Below are 24,410 nucleotides of genomic sequence, written 5' to 3' on the forward strand. Positions count from 1 at the left end.
GCTCTGGCAGCGTTTGAAGTCCTGTTGGCGCTTACCTAACAGAGGTGTCTGGGCTGGAAGGCTGGCCTCCCTAAACAGGGCAGGGAGAAGAGCACAACCTTCCAGACAGTGATTCAAAGCTTTGAAGTGGATCGCTACACTAAATTACCATCTAGAGGAACCCACCTTTCTCCCCATTAACCAGACAGAAGACCAGATTATTAACTTGCCTAATGGTTTCATAATCCCTATAAGACAGAAAAACACAGCGCTGCTGCCAAAAGAGCTGCTCTCACCTCTTGCCTTCCTTTGCATAGACAGAATAATTCGGTTACCATAATGAACTCAATCACAAGCTAATTCCAGCTGAAAACTAATGCAGGGAAAAACAGTTCATTATGTTAGAACATGTTCAGTTCCCAATCCAACACCCCACACGAATGCTTGGGCAGACAGTCGGAAAGGAGCAGATTAAGAGTGCCAGGGCACCTGAAGCAGCAGTGCCAACTTAGAACTCTGAGCAAAGCCCAGCACCAAGACCTTTGTGTCCCAGAAGCTGGGTGGCTACACTGAGCTGTGTCCCTCCACTTTGTGTCATCTACCAGTGAAAATGCTTCCTCTCAAGCATCCTGCAACCTTCTGGGTCACGGCCAGTTTGTGACCCTCCTATTCAAGGTCAGCAGCATTTAACTGTGATCAAACCCACACAGTACTACTTTATTAAATTAGTGGTTAATTGTGAACCAGTTACCTTTTACATACACTTATGTGAAGGTAGCACACTTTCAGCCAGATGTTACCAAAAGTAATCTTTACCCTTCACCATTCTGAACTCCCAAGAGCACAGCCAAGCCATGTCCCTGACACTGATGACCCACAGCTAATATGGTGTAGAATTAGAATCAAAATGCATCCCGTGACATTTCTACAACTACCTCCAGCCCTTCCCACCACTCCCCTTCTATTTTTTCCCCCTCTCTTTCTGTAACCTACAAAAGTAATCTTCCTGGATGCTGCTGCTGCCCAGGGATCGTAGCAGAGCTCTTTCAAACATTCATCACGTCCCATGAAATAATTCAAAGCAAAAGAGCCTTCAGTCAGCACTGAACCCTATTTTTCAGTCTGCGAGTAGCACACCTGTGATTTTCTGCAATTACTCAGGATAAAATTAACCAGTTACTTTGGATCAAGAACCCAAGGGAAGACATGTGTAAGACATGAAAATGGAGCAGATATATACAGGGTCTCCCAGCAAGAGAGAAGGAAACTCAATTCCGTATCCTTCCTCAGCTGTTTGCAGAACAAGCTCCCTCTTAATCCTTGCACCTGACAGCAGCAAAAGGCCCCAGAATCATGGTTCCCCAGCACTAATAAAGCTAATTCTGCCATAATAAGCTGCAGCCTACAATGGAGGGGAAAGCATCAACTGCTTGAAACTTGCATTGTGAAGAGAAACAACAACCATAATAATAGAGACCACTGCAGTTACTGACAAAAAATCCCAAACTCCTTCAGGTCACTTGGGCTAGAACTGACTTTTAGCTTGACGTGGTAAGCCTTAATGAACAAAGCAGTCTGGTGGAAGCCTTGCAGCTTTATTTCTGGAAGTAAGATTTTTCTCCTTCTTTTCCCTTTAGATTTGGAGAACTAAAGTTCTATTGAGAAGGTACTAGGGTCAATTTTAGTAAATATTCTTGTTCTTAAACTTTGTTCCATTCTTCCTTAATTTCTCCTTCCATTCCTAACATTCCTTTTATTTTAGTTTTAAATTTTTCCTATTTCTTCCAACAACTGCTAGTGCAGTCTCACCAGATGACATTAGTTCTACAGTGACCCAGAGAATTCTCTAGTGAAAGCGAGGAAATGCAAATTAAACGTTTCTGTATCAACCTGGTTTTTAATGTTTCCCTTTTTTTCATATATATTAAGAAAGGTATTCTATTTTTCTAACCCAACAGCTCATTTCAGAAGGACAAACACACAATTTTATCAGGTGTAAGATAGAGAAAGAGTCACACTTTGAAAGTAGCATTCACAGAGGAATTCATTTTCACCTGATGCTGGGTCATAAAACTAATCAGTCCCTCCTTTTTACAGTTCCTCATAATAGAACAGTGATGAAGGAGCTCACAAAAGACCACTAGAATACTTGAATGAAATATAACGAACAACAGAAAACTCATGCTGCTAAGAACAGCCTGTAAAATCCATTATGACAAAAAGTCTAATATTGCAGGTACTGGAAAAGGCTAATAGTTTTATCAACAAGTATTTGTGGACATTCCCCCACCCCCCTCCTCCCACATTAATTCAGGCTTTTATTTAGGCTATTAACAAACTGCTAAGAGCAAAAAAAAAGTTGTTTCTTCAAAATCAGGCTGACCAGATCAGGATTCTTTGGCCATCTCATGCAGGGCTGCATGATACCAAAACAGCAACACCAGACAGTACCACACCTGAAAAGAGACCAGTGCAACAAGTTTCCTGGCATTCTGGTGACTTCATAATAAGGTACAAGTATTTGGATTTTGTTTTCTTCTAAGGCTTCATCTAGATGAACAAGTATCCAAGAATAAACCTTTGGGAGCAACTACCCTTTTATCTTTGCATGGGTACTCATTAATTAGTGATATTTTGCCTGGAGAAGGGAATTCAGGCTTCAAATCAGAGGAGCAGGAAATGCTCATCCCTGGGATGGTAACATGGGTCCTACCCCATGAACAACAGCTGCCCAAGCAGTAACTATTAGTCAGCTCACAAATTACACCCTTCTGCATATAAGGAAAACTGAAAGTCAGCGGTAGTTAACTTAATGTCAGGCTACCAAATGTAGAGGTGTAGCTTACTGTTGTTGCAGCAGGGACAGGAAATTCCAGGAGAGTTTTGAAAACACCCATGGGAGAAGGGTGATGGACAAGACAAACTCCTGCAGCCTAAATCACAGATTGCAGAAGAGTTCATCTGAATTAATAAATGCCTAGAACAAATGTAAACAGAATCAAACCCAGGTGAGCCCTAGACAGGTCTTCATGCTAAAGTTTTAAGCAGTTTAACCCATTTTATACATGTATCTAATTCACCTGGACTCATGTTCCAAATATTCTCATACATCAAGCCCTAGAAGTGCCATTACAATCAACTGTTAAAGCAGAAGAAGCAAAAAGAAAAATCCCACAAAGGTACTTGACCTTGGAGGAAAAGAAACCTTTCCACCAGAAGTAAAGCCTCATTTCCAGACACACTAACTCTGCCAGAGAAGCCATCCCTGCCTTTAAACTGCCTGCTTGTTCCCACCCACATCACCCAAACTATTCCTCACGACAGCACAAGCATTTCTAAGACTGCAGCTAACTGGTCAGGAAACTAATCCAGGCCACGAGTCACCCAGCCAAAAAGATACTTATTTCCATCCAGACCAGGCCTCTGGTGTGCCCAAACACTCAGGCCAGCCAAAAGAAAAGCATGGCAAGAGGGTTTCTTCCAGCACAGGGTAACTTTTAAGTGTTCAGGAAACTACTGCCTCAGCACGGAACACATACCACACTTTAAAACCCCTTAATTTACATTTATGTTCTTGACGCTTCTGCACTTCTGCCTGGACTGATTTGTTCTCTTCATGATGGCTACTCTTCATGCAGCTCTTGATGTCAGAACACACACTGGAACAGAACAGATGAGTCGTACTAGTGAAACTACATAAAAGAGAAAGGGAAGAGAAGGGGGGGGGAGAAAAAAAAAAGCACTGTTTGAATGTTTCATGCTTGTTTAATGGAAAATGCGTAGTCCTACACGTCTAAGAACATCATTGATAACTGCTTGAGGATCCCTTCACTTAAATCATAAACAGTACCAAAAGAATATTTTAATCAGCTTTAATGCTTTTCACCAGGAAGAATTAACTCATTTTACAAACTCCTCTCTCTGTCTGTTCTCAAACTTTTTAGTATTTATGGTTCCTACAATCTAAAACTCTGTATGTCTCATGTCAAATTAAGGGTGCAATGTGACATTTTAGATCTGGTTATGCCTACTTCAGATGTCCTTTTCCTGCTGTGCTTTGGAATACCAAATCACAACACAAAAGCAGTTTTTATTGTTAAAGGGATGTAAACTAGAGCAAATATAACCTGTTACATACTGTTGATGTAGTAACTATCAATAAAGTAACAAAATCAGCTCTAACAGGCTTCTAACCTTATTATTGTGATAAGGAACAACCTCAGCTTATTGAAGGGTTGCAAAGTGTTACCCTAATCAATTAAGGGCTTAAAATATCCACATTTACAGAATTAAAATATTCACGACAGCACACTATTTCTCATCTGTAATCCTGTTCAGTCCTCAGTGTGCATATACCCTAGAAACCCTGGGAAGAGTGAGCAACTCCACTGGAGTAATTCTAAAGCGAGGCACATATTGCCGCACTCAGTGATGTAGGCCAAGGAGTATTGAATTTCACATTAGCTCTACACCCTTTGAATTTAAGTACTTTTCCCCCCCAACACCAGTTCTTTTGTCATTTATTTAGTACAAGGCACTCAAGTCTGGGTTCTGGCTTCATTTTTGACTTGGCAAGTCTATTTTTAATTGTTTATCAGCTTCACAGAGCACTACTGATAAGAAGTTTGTTGGAGCTCTGGATGTTCAGGGATAGTAAGCTTTTCTAAAAAGCATTTGGAATCGACCTCCTTTTATTTAATGCTTGCTCTGTAAAAATCATCTGCGTTACACGCATTTGCCGACCAGCGAAGGGGATGCTCAGAGGATACGTGGGGTGCTAAGGGCACACGAAGACTGCTGACACAAGCTGCATCCTTGCCAGGTTCTGTGCTGGTGAGAGCTTGCGCACAGCGGTGGTTGGCACGTAAAATAGTTACAGGTAGTAGCTAAGTTTTTATTCCTGACTTGTAATCCAGGAGAAGACTGCTATTTCTTAAAGACTGGCAGATTAATACAGAAAAGCCTTAAGAGTGAAGGACTTCAAAATTCAGAAGACACCTGATGCACAACAAACACCTCCTGCCTGGAACTGTATTATCTCAGAAGTTTCTTCACCTGACAAAACACACCAGGACTCTTCAATGGAGCACACCTAAAGGAATGAAAGCATCTTTTTATCTACTGCTACTTTTTAATACTAACTTGAGTTTTCCTGAAATTTTGCATCAAGAAATAGTTTTCTTTCAATTTTCAAAACCAAATCTTCTGCTTGGCAAATGACTTAATGAGTGGAAGGATCCGTTTTGAATAAATATTGCACCCAGTCTCCTAGTAGGGCAAAAAAGAAACAAACCAATAATAATTGTATTTCTTTTCCACACTATAGACAACACAAATTCAGGGATACAGGGATATGTGTGGATTACAACCGATGGTACGTTAATACAAAGCACAACCATCGCTGTTCTCTTTTCACAAGGTCTATACAGACTCTCCATAAGTAAACAAGTCACTGGAGTCTTCAAGTAAGCAGCTCAGACACTGCTTAAGGAACATCAGCTTGCCCATGTACAACATCAGGAGCAAAGCTTCCCAACACTGCATATTTCAAAATTGCAAGGCACAGTTGTCCTGATCCACTCCATGGTAATGTCCCAGGGAGAAGAAAAGCCACTCCTGTCCTCCTTTCCTGCAAGACAGCCTACTTCTGTTACAGTAACCAGCATATTTTCTGGCATAAAATACCTTGCATAAATTTACATTCCAATCAGATCTTTGACATATGGGAAAGATTTTATAAGCTTGAAGGAAAACAGGGATAAGCTGAAAGTTTAAGTGCTCCACATGTCCATTTTTGAGCTTAGTATGCTGACATACAGTGGAAAGAGCCCATTAGAGGACTGCGAAAACGATGACGTGGCTCTAAAGGACAAGACCTGCAACAGCAGTCTGACACCGCTAGCTGTGAGAAGGCCAAGGGAAGACCTTGCTGCTGCCTTCACCTACCTAACAGGAGGGTAAAGAGAAGATGAAACCACACTATCAGAGGTACACAGTGAAAGGACAAGATGCAACAGGCAAGCTGCAATAACGAGAGTGGTCAAACATTGCAGCAGGTTGCTCAGAGATGATGTGGAAACTCCAATCTTACAGCTATTTAAAACATTTGCTAAAAAGAACTCTAAACATCATCATCTAACTTGAAAGCCAGCACTGCACTTACCCCAGGATTGAACCAGTGAAGTAAAAGAAGGGCTGTACAAAGATCAACACTGGACAAGGCTCCTATATGAACTTCCTACAGACAAGCTGGAAGCAGTGCTGGCAAAGGACCTAATGTATTTTTCTTTTTAATTTGCAGGAGAAAACCCAGGACAATGAGTAAATGCAAATGAATGAAAAAGAAAAATCTGGTTTTAAAGAAACTAGTGTGCTCTTTTCTCTAGAATCTTAACAAGAAGCTATATCTTGAGTGCCAGGAGGTAGCTGAAGAGGCTCCCTGGCTGCCAGCATGTGGACAGTCTGTTTGAAAATGCAGCTCTGGGACATAAATAAATATTAAAACACCATACTGACCAACAACTGCACTGGATCAAGTACATCTGAAGCAGGGAGAGCCAGACTGATAACAGAGCAAGACATTCAACGCTATCTCCCTTCTTTGAATCTGGTGGAGCTGGAGAAAACATCCCTAAGGATTTGTTTGCATAAGCCACTCAAAGCAGATGTCTGCAAAAACATCACAGATGTCATGTCAGGTAAGTCAGACATCTGACTATTTGATAGTTTCCTCCATCATACTGTCATGGAAGCTGCCAAATTACTCTTCATGTAGGTCAAAAGGCTGGTAGAACAGGGAGAGGATGCAGCTGCTTCAACAGGACAAAACTATTTCCACACACTACAGGAGGCAAGTGTAAACTGCTCTGGGCTCATATAATGCTCTAGTAGCTCAGAGTAGGTAGGAGTCAACAGTGGTCATTCCTGAGCAGGAAGGAGAGGAATGCATTAATATGGAAGGTAGGCAAGGATTAAGTAATCAATGAGTACCTTTTGAGCATTCAGTATTGCCACAGGAAGCGATAAATCTCTCTTCAAAGATCAGAAATGGCAGTAAGTTATATACTCAGCAGGAATGCTGGAAAACACTAACTTCTTCCATCCTCCAAAAAGAAAAGAAAAGAAAAAAGGTTTTAATGACCTGATAAACTTTGACTGAAACTATCAGTCTTTAAAAATTTGATTTTTTTCCAACCTGTTATCTGAACACTCCACAAGTACCTCTAATGGGTTCTCTCACAGTACATAGGGGGAAAGCAAAACTAAAGTTCATATTGCACCTCCACTGTAAACAGCACATAAGAAAAAGCTCATGTTTTAAAATGTAGTATTGTTACATTTATGTCAAGTATGTACAACCCAAACCAGGGGGTCACTTTTAATTCAGTAGCATTTCCAGTTTTCATTTTAAATCTCTGGATGTTATAGGTGGTTTCAAGGAAACAGTTTCACAAATCAAATAAAAGGAGGCACAGAAACTACACAAGGTGAAATAATTGGCCAAAAATCACTACTGGTTCCACTGTAGCCAAAAGCTCTTCCAGGAGCCAGTCTAGAGCAACCATGTTAATTTCATCATTAAAAGACAGGAGAATTCAATTCCCTTGACAGTGATTCTAAACATATAGCAAAGGTTACCACTCTATTTCAAAAGACTACAGATATCTAAATGCTGCCATTAGTATTTGTGGTCTCAACTTTTCAGAAAGCCTCTACTTACCCAAAAATATTTTGAGGTATGATTCCACAAAGGCTTAAATCAAACCCAGAGCTGCAGTTTTTCCACGTCCACTTATATTAGTTGCCCCCACTTTTTTTTTTGGGGGGTGGGGGAGTGGGGATGGAAGGGAATGGATGGACACACAGAGGAAGCAAATTCAGCTGACCAAGTCATTACCTGGCAATGCAATAGCCAGAACACGAGTGGAAGGCAATAGGGTCACTAGTCCCAACACAAGCCAACTCAGTTTTCCAGGGAAACCATGGCTTCCACTTCCCTAAATGCTTTGGAGTTACTCCCAACATAGCAAAAGCTGTAAATTCACTCATATAGCTTTTATCAATAGGTTGGGGGGGGGGAAAGAAAACCCTTTTTCTAATGCTAACATTAAAATAATACCCTGCAAAGACAGATCAGTGTCCATCTAGTCCAGCAGTCTGCCTCCAAAAGCTCAAATGGGAAACATTGTGCAGGGAGAGCAGTCAGTCACGTCTGTGGTTTACCACCCTCATCCCAACACCCAGCCACAGGATCAGGGATCTGAGCCTTTGGAGCCACTGATCCCCTTCTGAACCTACACTGTCTCCAGGCTCTCTTACCAAAAGAGGTTTTCCATCAGTTGTGGTGGATTTCCCCCACTTCTTCCTTCTACAAGGTACAGGATCACCACGAAACTCACTGCATCTACCTAAAAGTTGGCCTTGTGTGAATTCTAGGAACCACAGAACAGTAATCAGACTGGACACAGACCGGATTTCTGCAACGAGCACAAGTGGCAAGAGCAGAGCTGCCCTATTTGCCATCTTACAGCCAGGAGAAACCAGAGTTGCCAAACTCAAGCATCAGGTGCTTCTGTTGAAATCACCATCCAGAGGAGCACGTGGATTATATGCAAGTTAGCTCTGCAGCTGGGATTGTTCTCAAGCTTACATTTCCCCACTTCCCACCTTTTTAACATATGCAATACATGAAAAGTACTTAAAGCTTTTAGCAATCTCTACCTAGAGATGCTTAGTCCACCATCAGGCTACTCACTAACTTTCTGGAGAGCTTGGAAAGTGTCAAAACACTTGTGTCAAGTCTCCACACATAATGCATTATCATAGCACGTAATTACTAAGCGTTGTTTGCTCCTTCTTCTGCAGCTTCAATCTCTCTAGTTTCATTCCTGATTAATTCAGTATTTTACTCAGTATCCACTTTAAAACGATCACTGCATGTAAAATAATTTCACTGGGTTCATATAAATGCAGTAAATAAAATACAATTAAATAAATATTTTTGTAACACATAAAATAAATAACACTTTTACTAAACTGTATTTTCTGAAGTGTATTCCATAAAAGTCACCTTGCTTCACCCTCACTGAGCGCTGGGACTGACTGGCAGGACAGCAGCGCTGCTGACAAGGTCCTACAGCTACTTGGGAGATAGCAAGCTGAACATGAGCCAGCAGCAAGGGAGTAACATTTATCCTACAAACAGCTCACTAATACTGTAGCCACAGATAAGGACTTTTTTTTTTTGAGTAAATATATGGGGCTCTATTTTGATACGCCTCCACACCTCCAACATATATCAATTCCTGCTTACTTTCTCCTGTTCAGAAGATTTTACTGCCTTGATCATGTTCTGGATTTCTAAGGAAAAGTCCTAAATCTATCTCTGCTCAAAAAGACGGAAGGTGGTGAAAGAGGAGCTTCTCCCCATCTTTTTCCTTTCACATGATCACTTCTCATTTGATCACTGAGTCTTATTTCTTATGAATTACAGTTCTCTACATACACAAAACAAAAGTTCAGCACCTTGTAGCTGGCTGAATTTTGACTTTTTTCCACAATCTTGATTCAAAGACATTAAGAAATACACAACTGCTCTTCATATCATAAACCAACGGTTAATCACCTTCACTGTGAAAAACTTTCTTTAAATTTAAACTTATCTGGCTACAAATTCTCATTGTGTTTGTCTGCAAGATTAATAAAAGCTCACTAATACCCAGTACTACCTTGCCAGAGAGATGCCTGTGGACTAATCAAGTCACCTCTCAGTTTTGTCGAGCAGCTGCACAGTAAACTCTGAACACTTCACTGCATGGCATTACTTCTTAGCTCTCCATCAAACTGGAGATTAATCTCCCTTGCAGACAGTAATTTTGTTTGGCGCTTTTATTTCTTCCTAAGTGCTGATGCCAGAACAATACACAATATTTTGGTAATGACTTCAGCCCACCCCACATGGGCAAGAATGTATCTCTACTCACTCCATTAATGCATTTGAAAACTACATTAGCTTCTTTGTCACAGCATCACCTTGGAAACTCATGTTTAAGCTGTTTACCCACTCTGACTCCAAAATGCAGCTCAGCCAGTGCTTTCTAGGAGACCACATGCCTTGATTTACATTCAGCTGAATCACCTTGTTCCCAGGTGTACAGCTTCGCATACAGCAGCCTTAGCACACGAATCTGACTGGATCTACTTCACCTAGCAATCACGGTGGCTGCCTCAGTGCTATTTGCCTTTCCATGAACCACAGTTTTATCATGCAAAGACTTAGATCAACAGACATTGTGCACCAAGAAAATCAGTAATGAAAACAAACTGTGACAAGCAATTACCAGTTTTTGCTGAACATCCATGGAAACCGTTCAGTCTTGTACACACCCAGACTACTCCTGAGGTATCCTGAACTGAATGGCACTTACTGGTATTCAGTATTAATTTTTATATTCTGTAAGGCCCTCAATATATACAGATACCTTTAACAAAGTCAAATAATACATTTAATGAGCTATTATTTCATTCAAGCTTTATTTACTAGGATTAATTACATACTTTTTTTTCCTCTCCTTGTTAACTGAAACCTGTACTAAGAACAAATAGGAGAGCTGGTAGTATATGTAAACTATATACGTATTAACATCATGCAGTGCCGACCAAATACCTCAGGTGGCTCAGGTAGCTCTGCGCAGCACATCATGAACTGCCAGTCATCCACTCCATCTCCTTTTAACACACCAGCACCTTTCCAACCTCCTGGAATTTCCCTAGTGTTCCAAAGTGCATCAACTACACAATAGTCCTTCCAATAGTACAGCTAGGGATAGTCCAGTGTTAGAAGTGGAAAAAAATACATTGGTCAAAGCAGACGCCTCACTCACCTCCCCAGTGTACTTTGGTGGTGGATTTTTTGGGGTATTTTTTTGTTTATGTTTTGTCTTGTGTTTTTTTTTTTTTTTACCTTTTTGCCTTAAAAAAATAGAGACATTTCAGAAGCTTTCAGAATAGCAACTTAATTCTAAACATCTGAAAGAGGGGGTAAGGATTACTTTGACATTCCAGTTAAGGCAAGTAATATTTCTACAATTGGACCAAGTTACTTTCTCCTCTACAGACAGCTACTTTACCTGCTGATGTATGAGACACATACAAGCTTCTAATCATGATGCACATTAATACAGACAAAGGTATATTTCATGCTCCAAACAATCTGTGATTTGGCTTCTGTTTTGTTAGAATTTGGCAAGTACAATGATGTCAACAGAAACTGTTTCACTGAAAAGCTGGATTCAGATTCTGGGGAAAAAAGAAGAGAGGTAAAATAAGATTTTCAGTGTAAGCTGAACTTAGTTCACAGTGTCTTTACATTTGAGTGAAGCTTTTCAGTGAAACCCATGAAGCTCTAGAAACTTCACAAGTTTGTTGCTATGACAGAAAAATAAGATGATGCCAATAGCTGACTGACAAAATATGTATCTGGGCATATCACCTGACCTAGAGGGTGCACAGAAAATACCCTGCAGCACAGCTTGCTGCCCTGCTATCAGTACAGCAGCTTCCCCCGAGTTACCTGGTCGCTGCACTGCTTGTAAATGCTTTTCAACATACCTGGCCTTGCCTCTCCATATGAGCTCCATACAGCAAACCAAAATCCTCAGGTAGCTGACAGTAAAGCATGGGAAGGCTGGAACTGAAGGATCTCTAAAAACAAACCTTTACCTTGCAACTGTAAAATCTATGACTCTCAACTTCATCTGTAGGGGCAGTTAAAGAACAATTCTTCAGGAATTCTTCATTCTATCCCAGATCTCCTCTAAATAACGTTAACTGCACAGTTCTCGAGAGCTGTCTCTACTACTTCTGTATTTCACCTGTTAAGAACCATATTGAAAAAACATTAAGACTTCATAGTTTTCAAGTCTTTGTAATACTAAATGAGGGGAACTTCGCCTTAAGTTTAATTTATATTAGATGCCAAAATTGAATTGTTTAGGGTACAGTTACCTGAATGTTCACATGACCTGAAAAATAAATCTTCCTATCCACCTGACATTTATTCTACTCTTCAAGGTTATTTTTGTTTATCAGAAAACACCAAGATCACTCAGCCAAGCAGCTACTATTTAGTTGTCATATTAAAATATGCCTAGAATAAGCATATCTCATTTAACTCCCAAAGCATGATGGATTATTGGAAAGAAGCAGGACAGAAGCAGAACAGAGCGTTTTAAATTAAATTCAAATATCCTGCAGTAAAAATAAATAAAAGTATTAAGTTACAGTCAGTATAGGACAAAGATTCTTCCTAAGTTTCAGCAAAAAATGTAAAAAAGTAAAGCCATGTTGTGAACCACTTTTATGTACCCTTTGAACAACGAAAAAGGAAATTTCCTGAATCTGTGCTTGTCTCTAAGACCACGTAGCACTGCAGAGCAGTAGAGCTTGATATTGTATTGACATTTCAAGGTTTTGTACAACAGAGACTGAACTGGGCATCTGAACTAGAGCCAAATGGATGAACAGTGGTTTAAAGTTAAGCAAACAAATCAGTGCAGTTCAGTAAGTTAACACAAACAAAACAGCGACCCAGTTAAGGCTTTGGTTTCTCTCAGCTCCACTGTGAAAGCTGAACACCAGAAGTTCAGTCAGTGTGTGCCTTCACGTGTACAGGTAGCAGCCGTGGCTGTTCCTTGTTACAGGTATTTCTAGAGCACGTACAAGCACAGAAAGAAGGAATATTTGTGATCCTAATGCTCAAGCATTCCCGCTCTGGTAAAGAAGAGGTAAGAGAAGCAAGAGTTGCCAGAATTAGTAAATCAGGGAGTTTTTACGCAGATAATCCATCTGAAATAGCTGGCATACGAGAAAGCTGTTTAGACAGAGCAGGAAGAGCTCTCAAGAGGTCAGAGCTCAACAGTGCTCGCTGTTACAAGTGATGAGGCATCTGCCAAAGTAGGAGGGATAAGGGCAAGGAAGAGGCTGGCTCTTCTCAAAGAGCAGACGAGCCTCATCGTGCTCAACAACTGACTTCTAAAAACCTCCCTTAGAAAAGCAGTTCTTGGACATGAAGTACTAAGGGGAAGAGAAGAAATTAAGTACTGGAATAGGTTCTATACAGAAATTCTTAAGTTAGTAATCACATATTATTCTATTTTTTGGGTAAATGCTGAATACACACAATAATAATGTGGGTCAGCTTCTGGTATTTTCAAGACAACAGCAATGGTCTCAGGCAGGCATCAACCTGCAGTCACAAGAGCTGGTAACGATCCACACAAATTAGCTACAGTTCATATTCCAGATACAGCCTGCTAATGCGAAAAGCAGTTCTTGAAATAGCTCCTTCCCTCAGTAACGCTGCAGACACAAGCTGCCAGCAACCTTAACGCTGTAGCGACAGCTCCTCCAGCTCTGTCCAAACTGGACAACACCTGCTGTATTATTTCAGCTGCAGGGTCACTTGAAGCTATAGGAACTAAAATTTTGCACCTTTTGCTAGACATTAACCCTCAAAAATATCCCATGAAGAGTGTTTATTAAGCCATTCTGTGCATCCCAATACCTTTCACGTATACTACAAGTACAGGGGACATTCAAATTGAGCTAGCCCTATATATCCAAAAAAGCAAAACTGAAGTTCAGAAAAAGAAATCTATCAACCTAAAAAGAAAGAAAATGAAGCACTGCTTTGCCTTTATGCTCAAATTACTCCTTTCTTCAGTCCTAATGATGTCTTCCCTAGTAAAGCAAAATGCTAGGTACAGTTTAAGTAACAACTATAGCTTGAATACAATATGGAGCTATTTCTCATACCCAACAGACTCCTGCAAATTCAACAGGCTCTGCACAAGCAGAATAAACTGGAGAACTTGAGAAAATGTTTACATACTTCCTGCACTGAAACAAAAAATGCACATAATGGAAGTGGTAAACAGCATTTCAGATACTTCTAGTAACACCTCTGGAGTTTATTACCAGGATTCAGTATCTGGCAAGACGTGAGGCACAGCCACGCATTTATTTAAGGGGGAAAAGACTGGGGAAAAAAAAAGGAAGTCACAAACAGGAAAGCGAGCTTGTTCTCACCAGTAGGCAAGTCCTGAGGATTACACGGACCAGAAAAGGATGCATACAACGTGCCAAAACCCCTGTAACGAAGGCGTTTCACGAAACTAAGGCAAGGCCAAATCAGACACCGCACAAACACATTTACCGGAGAAATTTCAAGTTGATGTAGAGAACAAAACGCAAACTGTTTGGACACGGAGCATGTGCGATTTCCTCCTCTGCACCACAGAAAGAATCGGGTTTTGTGCTTCCCCCCCCCCGCCCCTCACTCCCGCCGAACAAACCCAGGCAAGAGAGGGAATAAACCCGCGGTTTGGGATGAGCTTTGAGGCCCATCCCCGAGCAAGCGCCGGGCTGCGGAGAGCGGCCGCCCCGCACCGAGCCCCGGCGGGCCCGCAGCCCAGGCCGAGTCGAAACAAGTGACACAACTTGTCGCCGGGTCGGTGGCGGCCCCGGCGGAGGGGAAGGGCTGGGGAGAGGGGAGGTGCGGGGGGACGCCCGCGGTCCCCGCCGCCCGCGAGCGGCCGCGCTGAGCGAGGCGGGGGGTGCGGGGGGGGGTGGCGGCCGGGCAGCGCGGCGAGAGCGGGCGCCCCCCAGCCGTGCCCGCGTCCCGGTGCTGCATGGCGCTGCTCAGCCTGCCTTGCAGAGGGAGCTCGAGTCCCGCTCTGCGCCTCGCAGCGCCTCTCACTCCGCAGCACACGCCAGCGCAGCGAGGCGGCGGCCGGCAGGAGCGGGACACGCAGCCGCCGCCGCCGCCCCGCGGGCGGGAGCCGAGCGGACGGCGAGGGAAGCCGCGGGTGGAGGGCGCCGGGCCGAGCCCCGCTGAGGTTCGCGCGGAGACGGCGGGAGGGCGGAGGGGGCGGCGGGGTGGGGGAAGCGGCGGGTGGGGAGCGCAGCGGGCCCGGCGGGGCGGGGAGGGCGGGGGAGGGGAGGAGGAAGGGACGGGAGGGGAAGGGAAGGGAAGGGGGGGGTGCCGGCCGCTCGCGTGGCGGGGAGGAGGGGGCGGTAATCAGCCCCGGTGGCGCGGCGGAGGAGACAAAGGAAAAGAAAATGGAGTCAGGGCCAGCCGGTCGGCGGCGGCCCGGGCGGGGACGCTGGGAAGGGAGGCCCGGGCGGGCCCGCAGCCCAGCGCCGCGCTGTGGGGAATGGCGGCGGTGGCAGGCCAGGCGCCGGCCGCGCTGGGGACGATAGAGGGAGACAAAGCCCCCTGCTTCCCCGGCGGCGGCCGCTGCGGGGCCCCAGCCGAACCGGAGCCCCATCGTGACACCTAGAGGCCGGAGAAAGCGACTGCAAACCCCCCGCCGCCGCTTACCTGTGCCCGCACCCCGCCGAGCTCGCTCCGGCCGCCGGGCCCCGCCGCCGCCCCGCGCCGCCCACGGGCCCCGCGGAGCCGCCGCGCCCCGCCCGCCCCGCCGCGGCCGCCGCTAGCGCCCAGCACCAGCTCGCGGTTTAATCGCTCCACAGTCGCTTCGGACACAAAATGGCGGCGGGCGGGCGGAATGCGCGTGCGCCAGCGCGGCTGCCGCGGCCGCGGCCGGAGCGGGGAGGGCTGGGGGGGAGGGACGGCCGGGCGCGCGGGGAAGCGGCCGCGCGGGGCAGGCTGGGAGCGGCGGGCGGGGCAAGGGCGCGAATCGCGCGCCAACTTCAAACGCTGGGCCGCGGCGTCGGCCGGTGCGCGCGCTCGTGCGTGCGTCGCGTCCGTGCGTCACGCAGCACTGGGGGCGTGGCCGGCGGGGTGAGGCGGGGCCGGTACCGCGGCCGGGCAGGCCCCTTCCCGCGGCCCTCGGGGAGCGCGCCCGGCCCCGGGAGGGCGGGGCCCGCTGAGGGGCGGTCCGGCGGCGGCACCGCCCGGGGGACATCCGGGCTGGGGCCACGTGTGCCTTGGGAGTCCCGCGGGGTTGCCGCCTCGGGGCCTCAGCAGGGCCCGGTGCCCCAGCCGCGCGCTCTGCGGGCCTCGTGCCCCCTCATACACCTGTGGTCTGCGCGCCCGCTCCTAAGCTTCACCTAAGATGAAACTCCCTCCTTCACCTGAGATGAAACTCCCTCCTTCACCTAAGTGGAACTTTCAGGCCCGCCAGAGCAGGAGGCTGTGCCTCAGCTTCAGAGGAAACAGCTCCTGAGGAGGAGGAGGAGAAGGCCACAGGGAAAGCCCACGTGGAAATGTGCTGAGGACGGGTTAGCCAGTGGAAAGACCAGATCGCTTCTCGAGCTGGAAGCAGAGTCAGCAATACTGTTGTGAATTAATCTCTAGGAAAGTTCTAGGGTGGTTTTATAAACACCGAACAAGTTACAGTATCACAGTATCACAGTATGTTTGGGATTGGAAGGGACCTCAAAAGATCATCTAGTCCAATCCCCCTGCTGGAGCAGGAACGCCTCGGTGAGGTCGCACAGGAACATGTCCAGGCGGGTTTTGAATGTCTCCAGAGAAGGAGACTCCACAACCCCCCTGGGCAGCCTGTTCCAGTGTCTGTCACCCTTACTGAGAAGTTTTTTCTCAAATTTAAGTGGAACCTCTTGTGTTCCAGTTTGATCCCATTACCCCTTGTCCTATCATTGTTTGTCACCGAGAAGAGCCTGGCTCCATCCTCATGGCACTCACCCTTTATATATTTATAAACATTAATGAGGTCCCCCCTTAGTCTCCTCTTCTCCAAACTAAAGAGCCCCAGCTCCCTCAGCCTTTCCTCACACAGGAGATGCTCCACTCCCTTAATCATCTTCGTTGCCCTACGCTGGACTCTCTCCAGCAGTTCCCTGTCCTTCTGGAACTGAGGGGCCCAGAACTGGACACAATATTCCAGGTGTGGTCTCACCAGGGCGGAGTAGAGGGGAAGGAGAACCTCTCTCGATCTACTAACCACCCCCCTTCTAATACACCCCAGGATGCCATTGGCCTTCCTGGCCACAAGGGCACAGTGCTGGCTCATGGTCATCCTGTTGTCCACCAGGATCCCCAGGTCCCTTTCCCCTACACTGCTCTCTAATATGTAATTTCCCAACCTATACTGGAACCTGGGGTTGTTCCTGCCCAGATGCAGGACTCTACACTTTCCCTTGTTAAATTTCATTAGGTTATTCCCCGCCCAACTCTCCAGCCTGTCCAGGTCCCGCTGGATGGCAGCACAGCCTTCTGGCGTGTCAGCCACACCTCCCAGCTTAGTGTCATCAGCAAACTTGCTGACAGTACACTCTATTCCCTCATCTAAATCGTTAATGAATATATTGAATAATATTGGCCCCTGAGGCACTCCACTAGATACTGGCCTCCAACTAGACTCCGCGCCATTGACTACCACTCTCTGGCTTCTCTCCTTAAGCCAGTTTGCAACCCACCTCACTAGTCTATTGTCTAGACCACACCTCCTCAACTTAGCTGTGAGGATGCTGTGGGAGACTGTGTCAAAGGCTTTACTGAAGTCAAGGTAGACCACATCCACCGCTCTGCCATCATCCATCCACCTTGTTACATTCTCATAAAAGGCTATGAGGTTGGTCAAGCACGACTTACCCTTGGTAAAGCCATGCTGACTGCCCCTAATAACCCTCTTATCCTTGATATGCCTTGAGATGGCACCAAGGATAAGCTGTTCCATTACTTTCCCAGGGACAGAGGTGAGGCTGACCGGTCTATAATTACCCGGGTCCTCCTTCTTGCCCTTTTTGAAGACTGGAGTAACGTTTGCTTTCCTCCAATCCTCGGGCACCTCCCCCATTTCCCAAGACTTGGCAAAGATGATGGAGAGCGGTCCAGCAATGACTTCAGCCAGCTCCCTCAGCACCCGCGGATGCATCCCATCCGGACCCGTGGATTTATGGATGTCCAGACTATTTAATTGCTCCCTAAAGTTACTGGAATTAGACAGTATTTGACTGATGTTTTAAAGGACCTTGGACTTCCCAAGCTCATAATCGAATGGGATGTACTGCTCGCTTTAGCTTCAGCGCTGCAGGAATGGCAAATGTGGTGCCAGGTGTTAAGTAGAGAGCACCTAGAGAAGTTAACAAGGTTGGGTCCTGCCCATCAGGAGTCAGGCACCACAGCGTTTTCTGTCCACAACTTTCTCCCTACACCCCCAAAAGGTGGAAGCAGCCATGGCATCCACAGTGAGATGCATAAAGGTATATGTGAAAGCACAGACACTCATGAGTCTTTCATTTGCTGCAGTTTCCTGTGTTGCTGAATCTTCTAGCTTTAACATACTTTCTCATCTCCAGTAGCGTTGTTGCAGAGTTGTAGCTGATTGACAGGCAAGCTGAGAGGAGGGGAAACTTCTGTGAGCTCATGCTGCATCCTTTTTGTATTGTCTTACCATAAAAACACATAAAATGGAGCCGGAGTAATGGTTTAAAATATTGATAGTACAAAGATAAGATACATTGGAGGGAAGCTGCATTTCTGCCTCCCTTTGCTCGCTTATCAATCCCTGGATGATAGTAAGGCCAGGAATTCAGAGAAAAGACTAAATGTGAAGGAAGCCCAACACAAACTAATGCTGGAAGGACTAAAGAGTTACAAAGCTGCCACAGTTGAAACTGATACTAAAAATCTTGCCCCAACTTTTTCCCTATTTAGATGTCCCTACCGGGGCAGAGCAAAAGCTGTTCAAGAGCTTCAGCTTTACCCCAACCTGCTTAGCAAGTGACAGAACCATCAGGCAAGTGTAGCAGATATTAGCGTGTAAATTGTGCCCTTAAATCCTAGTCCGAATAATGTCGGTGTCCTGTTGATCTGTGTGGCGGAAAGAAGGGTCTGCCCGGCTGCTGCGTGCTGAGGAGGTGGTGGTGAGTGAGGACATCAGCACCTGACCCTGCTTCACAGGTTTCTCCTGCCTCAGCTCTCCTCATCGTTGAGAAGAAGCAGAGCACCAGCGGCAGTGCCGACAGCAGCGCTGGGAGTGCCGATACTCCCTTCCGGGCTGTGCACAACTGAGACCAAGTTCCCTTCTGAGGATTAAGACACCAAGCTGAGTGCATTAATTCATTACAGTGGGTGAACTGTCACTTACTGAGCGGCCAGAGGGGACGAGCTGTGTTGAGTCACGAGGATGCAGCTTTGTTTCTTCAACCTCGGCTGAAGGAGAAAATAATTAGTTACAAAGCAATGGCAAAAAGTGACAATTAATTACAAGGTGACAGGGTGTAGCCTCCAACTGTGACCTCCAGGGTCTTCATTGCATGAGAAATCTAAATCACAGGAACAAAAGATCCTGAGTTGGCAGGAACTCCTGAGGATCTTCGAGTCCAACTCCTGTTGGACTATTAAATGCTTTGCTAAAATGAAAGAAGAAACCCCACATCGATTGCCTTCCCTTTGTCCATGAGGCAGGTTGTTGCAAGAGGATATTAAGTCAGTATGGCGTGGATAATCTGCTAAGAACATTTCTGGGGAAACGAGATTCTGTACTGTGAATTTTTAAAAAGTCATTTACATTTATTCTAAGCTGTCAACCCATCACATCTCATGCTATAATTTTAGGGAGAATGGTGTATCTTTTGTGTCTAGCCATAAATCCTGCTTTAAGCTCAAAACTTAGTTCAGACACGAATCAAAATGGAGAGGAGCATGAACTATGTGTAAAATAGCTTCTTATGCTCCTTTAAACATTCACCTGGGGCTGGGAGTGAACGAGTGCTGATGATCCCCCTGCTTTTGTTTGTAGCCATGCTATGACAAATGATCGTTTGGCTTTTGTTGTAGAAATGTCTCTGCTTAGGAAACAGAAGTTGTTCTAGCAAATACCTATTCCTGGACTTCTTCTGCCAGAAGTGTCCCAGACCACCTATTCAGCAACATGTGCTGGGGGTATGACCTGTCGATCTTGGGTTTCTTACTTGGAGCTGCTTTTGAGCTGATCTGCAGAGGATTCAAGCCCCCAACTTCAGTCCTGATTGTGGGTGCTCCTGAAAATCGGCCTCCAAGCCTGTCCAAATTAGACATCCAGAGGCAGATGCTCCTTCTAGAACAGCTGCCTGAGCAAGGCCTTTCCCTTTCCCAGAGACACCTTGCCCAGGAGCAGAACGGTGTGAACTGAAGCTGAGGAGCTCCTGACCACCTTGCCGAGACCCCAGGTGAACTCATCCCTCTCGTTCCCTGCTGGTTGTAGCTCCATGCTTCCATCCCCCTCATGCTGTACAAGCCCTCAAGAGTCACCATCCCTCTCCTCCCTCAGCATTAAGGAAGACAGTAGTGGAACTGGAGAGCCAGCATTCAATTAAGTTTTGGAGTCTGCCCGGAGTGCGCTTTGGTCTCTGTATGAAATGAGGCCCTAGCTGTCACCCTAAGAGTGGTCCTTGGAGAACAAGCCCGTACATATGTGCCTGACAGCCCTGTGAAGAACACGTCAGTGATCATGAGGAGGTTGTTGCTTTGCTGTGGTTCAATGCAGCCTACTTAGCTGCTCAAATAATTTCAAAGTACCATAGTGAATGCCTTAGAAACATTATTTCATACAAGCCTGAGATACGGTGAGAGGTCCAACTTTTGAGGCTGCTTAAACTGGAAATTCCCAAAGTACAACCTCCTAAAAATGAGTTGGCATAAAGATTTAAGTCATTTCTTACATGAAGGCTGATCAGAGCTTGAGGCTTTTCAAAGTGACAGTGTCTGCTTGGGGTCATTCTGGCTGGTGGGTACTCTTGATGTCACAACCTGGGCAGCTGCCCCAGCCCTGGTGCTGTGCAAGAGGAGGTGAGGTTGGCTGATCACTTATTTTGTGCTGATGGTCTACAGGGGTTCCGCAGGATGCTACTCTGAGACCAGCAGTTAAAAACCAACACAGCAAAGCACTCCAGAATCCATATGCCACCCTTTAATTAAAAAAATCAGTAGATGGGGAAAAGGAACATCTTTCCCAAGCCGGAGCACATGGGTAATGTAACCGTGACAAAGACACCCTCCCACGGGCTGCAGCTTCTACAAGAAAAGCAAGTAGCTGCTGAGCACAAGCACGTCGCTACGAGAGGGAGATGTTTGAAGCACTGACAGTGATTTGGCTGACAAACGTGGTGCTGGCACACTGTCTCCTTTGAAACAGCAAACATGCCGCCACAAAATGCGCTCTGCGGTGCTGCGCCTGTCCGTGTGTGCTGTGAGAGCGGCTCCTGGGGAGTTCAGCCCACGAAGTGGTGCAGTTCCTGCGCAAGGACTGGGGGAGACGTCAAGTCCCAGAGGGAAGAGCTGAGTCCCCTGCGTCCTTTCAAACAGCTGCCTGTTGTGATTGTTGTCCTGCTCCGCCCCAGATCTCAAATTAAAAAAAAACAACAAACAAGCAGGATTCAAACTGCAGTGAATGTTTTGAATGCTGTACAAAAAAACCAAGATTTTTGGGTTTTTTTGAGTTTATTCCAGTCAAAATAGCAATCCTGCAATTCCAGGTGACCTGGCAGTGTCCATGGGCAGAGGTCTTTGGTGGTGCTGGCACGGACCTATTCAGAGAAAGGGGCTGGGCAACAGATTTCTAAATTAATCTGTTTGGAGGTTTTTCCCCAGATGTTCTTAAAGCCACAGAAATAATGAGATTATGCCTTGCTGTTCCAGGAGCAGAGTCATTTTGTCCTGCCTGCCTTGACAGAAGGCTGCTTTCCTGCTCTGATCTCATGGGGAGGATACCCACGTAGGTGAGTGTATTGAATTTGTGGCTCTGGCCACTGGATCACTGGGCTCTTTTTTATTTCCAGGAGTTATTCAGAGGAAGAAGAATCCAAAACAAATGTATAAGATGTCTGGGCCACTTTCCACCTCTCGGATGCTCTTGTCCACAGTTGTATGTGCCAGCTGGGACCCACATCTCTTGCTGCCTACAGCTGACAGTGCGATGCAGTGCTTCGGGAGAAACACTGCTCTTCCCTCCTGGGGCTTGTCCAGCCCTCACAGCAGGTAGAAGAAGGCTAAGCTTGCAGCGATGCAGCAAAGCGTCCACTGGTTGCCCCCTTCCCACAATCCCGTCTGCAGATAAAACCACATCCCAAAGTGGTTACGCTGCGGCGTGTCCCATGGGGACAAGCCGTGCACCACGATGTCACGAGCACAGTGCTGCAGGCTGGCTGTGGTAGTGGCATTCTGCCAGAGCCAGCCCAAAAGGCTCTGCTAAATTGAGGAAAAAGGAGGCTGTAACGTGCTGGGACTTGCTCAGAAACCCCAGGAAGCACTGATGAACAGACCCTGCTTGTCCTGGGGGCCATAAATCCCCAGCTTCAGCACGAGCGGCCGGTGGCGCCACAGGGCAGTGCCATGGGGGTCTCTGCTTTTGTGGCTCTAACCTATTCCCCACTCCCCTCCCAGGGCTGTAAGGGCCATTAAGATGATTAAGGGATTGGAGCAGCTGTCTTTAGGAAGAGACTGAGAGAGCTGGGACTGTTTAACTTGGAAAAATGAAGGCTGGGCGGTAAAGAAGACAGAGTTGAATGCTCCTCAGTGGTGCCCAATGCACCAAACCAAAACTGAAGTACAGGGGTTTGAGTTTGACTTCAGAAAAGCTTTTTCTCTGAGGGTAGTCAAGCACTGACACAGGCTGGCCCATGAAGTTCTGGCATCTCTGTCCTTGAAGATACTCAAAACCTAACCAGATGTGGACCCGAGCTCTAGTAGACCCTGCTTTGACCAGCAAGGAATGGATGAGTATTTCCAAAGGTCTATTCCCACCTCAGCTATTCTGTGAATCTTTGATTTGTCGTGGCTTGGTGACAAGATGTGCACCAAGAGGTGCTAAATCATTGAGATAGATTAAAAAAACAGTTCAGCTTCATCCCCCAACTTTCTGGACCCTTATTTGGGGCTGGGCACCATGCTGTGTTCCCACCACAGGTACAGGAGACAGTAGAAAGTGGGGCTGTTCCTGGGGCAGCCCTGGTTTCGGTGGCTCACTGGGCTGGGCACCCGCATCTCAGCAACTCCTGCAAAGCTCTTGCAAAAGCCAAAGAAACACCCGCACAGTGACACCATCGCTCATTAAAGGTTTGTTTTTATTTCTGGTTTAAAATCAAAATTAGTTGTTCTCTGTAATTACATTATATATAGATTTATAGAGACCTTATAGAAAAGAATTTTTTGCTTTTGTTTTTCTGCAAAAATCTGTAAATAAAAAATAAAATAAAACAGCAACAACAAAAAAAAAAAGGTGGCAGCTTCTGTCCATCCGTCTGTCTGTCTCTCTGATGCTCCTCCTGCCCCTGCCCTCCACAGCACTTCCCAACAGACCAGGAAAGGCTCTGAGCTGGGGCCACATCTCGCTACACTCCCTACAGCCACAGCCGGGGAGGGACAGGAGCACGTGGAGCTGGAAAGAAGAAACGCCAGCAGAATATATTAATATCTCATATTTCATTTTATTTAAGTCCTGGAGGCCTCCAGGTGGCAAAGGGCAGCAGTCCCCACAGCCCACGCAACTCCTGGAAAGAAACAGCGTGGTGGTTTCCAAAGTGCAGGTCCTTCCAGGACAGGGCACGTGCCCTCCAGCAAGAGGAAGGCAAGAGGAGGCAGAGAAATCTCAACATCTCCCTGCCGCTGCGGTCCCAGCAGCTGTAGTGGACAAGGGGGGCGAGGAAGGGTGGGCTCCCTGTGTATTTTAAATAGCAATCAGAGGGTGGGGTGTGCAGCGAGCCCCCCTGCCCAGGGGTGCGTACGTGGCACCCCGTGGGGCCAGGGGCCGGCGAAGCGGTGCTCCGTAAGGCAGTGTGCGGCCACGGCGAGCTGCCGGCGGGGGTAATACTGCGGTGCGGGAGCTGCCGGGTCCTGGCTGGCCCCAGGCCATGCAAGTCCAGGTGGCCCAGCGGTGCCTTTGCCCCCGATGGATGGCGGGTGGGTTTGCGTGTTGTCTCAGAAAGCTGTACTGGCCATGCTGGCTGGTGCAAAGATCCTCGGGAGGCTGTCCAGGGCCTCCTCCAGCCGTCGGTGAGCTGATTTACCATCTTCCCCTGCAAGTACACGCCATGGTCAGTGAACCAAGCTGCAGTTCTGTCCCCTGCTCATCCCCTGCCACCTTCCCCAGCCTTTCCAGGGAAACCTGGCTAACACCCAGCAGAGCTGAGCTGGTGTGCTACAGCCACAGAGTGGAGACCTCTGTTGTCCTCCTTAGCACACCCTTGGGCAGGTCCCAACTGGGATCCGGCTCAAAAAGCCCCCAGAGCTCCTGATTCAGATGTTGCAAATCCTGTTCTTCAGCTGCCTACTGTGCCCACACAGGGCAAGATCACCACGTTTGGCGTGCAAAAGTGCTGGCTTGTGGAGAGCCTAACTCGGGGCAAAGGGGACCAGACTCGGGGCTTTGCTGGCTCCAGTGTCTCAAACAGCTGTGCACATCTGCATGCACTGGCACGGGAATTCCAAGGGCTTCCCCAGAACCCCGAGGCACACGCAGGGA

General features: G+C 46.6%; 2 protein-coding genes and 1 long non-coding RNA gene across 27 annotated transcripts in view; 1 reads left to right on the forward strand and 2 right to left on the reverse strand.

Moving 5' to 3' along the window:
• The window catches only part of CTCF (CCCTC-binding factor), a 33,686-nt gene extending 17,849 nt beyond the window's left edge, over nt 1-15,837 (reverse strand). For 2 of the 17 annotated variants that reach the window (XM_065029093.1, XM_065029102.1), the window contains exons 1-4: nt 11,701-14,287; nt 11,109-11,277; nt 6,970-7,082; nt 3,544-3,671 (exon numbers count right to left, since the gene is read on the reverse strand). In XM_065029093.1, the coding sequence (XP_064885165.1) occupies nt 3,544-3,597 (54 nt within the window). In that variant the 5' untranslated portion in view covers nt 3,598-3,671; nt 6,970-7,082; nt 11,109-11,277; nt 11,701-14,287. The other 15 variants (XM_065029094.1, XM_065029098.1, XM_065029099.1 and 12 more) reach the window with 15 other exon arrangements.
• Nucleotides 14,319-23,167, forward strand: LOC135575366 (uncharacterized). Its single transcript, XR_010465969.1, has 2 exons — nt 14,319-14,876; nt 17,657-23,167. It is a non-coding gene; the product is annotated as an uncharacterized LOC135575366 (long non-coding RNA).
• The window catches only part of RIPOR1 (RHO family interacting cell polarization regulator 1), a 34,586-nt gene continuing 33,170 nt past the window's right edge, over nt 22,995-24,410 (reverse strand). For all 9 annotated transcript variants that reach the window (XM_065029090.1, XM_065029092.1, XM_065029086.1 and 6 more), the window contains one exon: nt 22,995-23,964. In XM_065029090.1, the coding sequence (XP_064885162.1) occupies nt 23,867-23,964 (98 nt within the window). In that variant the 3' untranslated portion in view covers nt 22,995-23,866. The remainder of the gene's footprint in view (nt 23,965-24,410) is intronic.

Source organism: Columba livia, chromosome 13, assembly GCF_036013475.1.
Source record: "Columba livia isolate bColLiv1 breed racing homer chromosome 13, bColLiv1.pat.W.v2, whole genome shotgun sequence".
NCBI lineage: Eukaryota > Metazoa > Chordata > Aves > Columbiformes > Columbidae > Columba > Columba livia.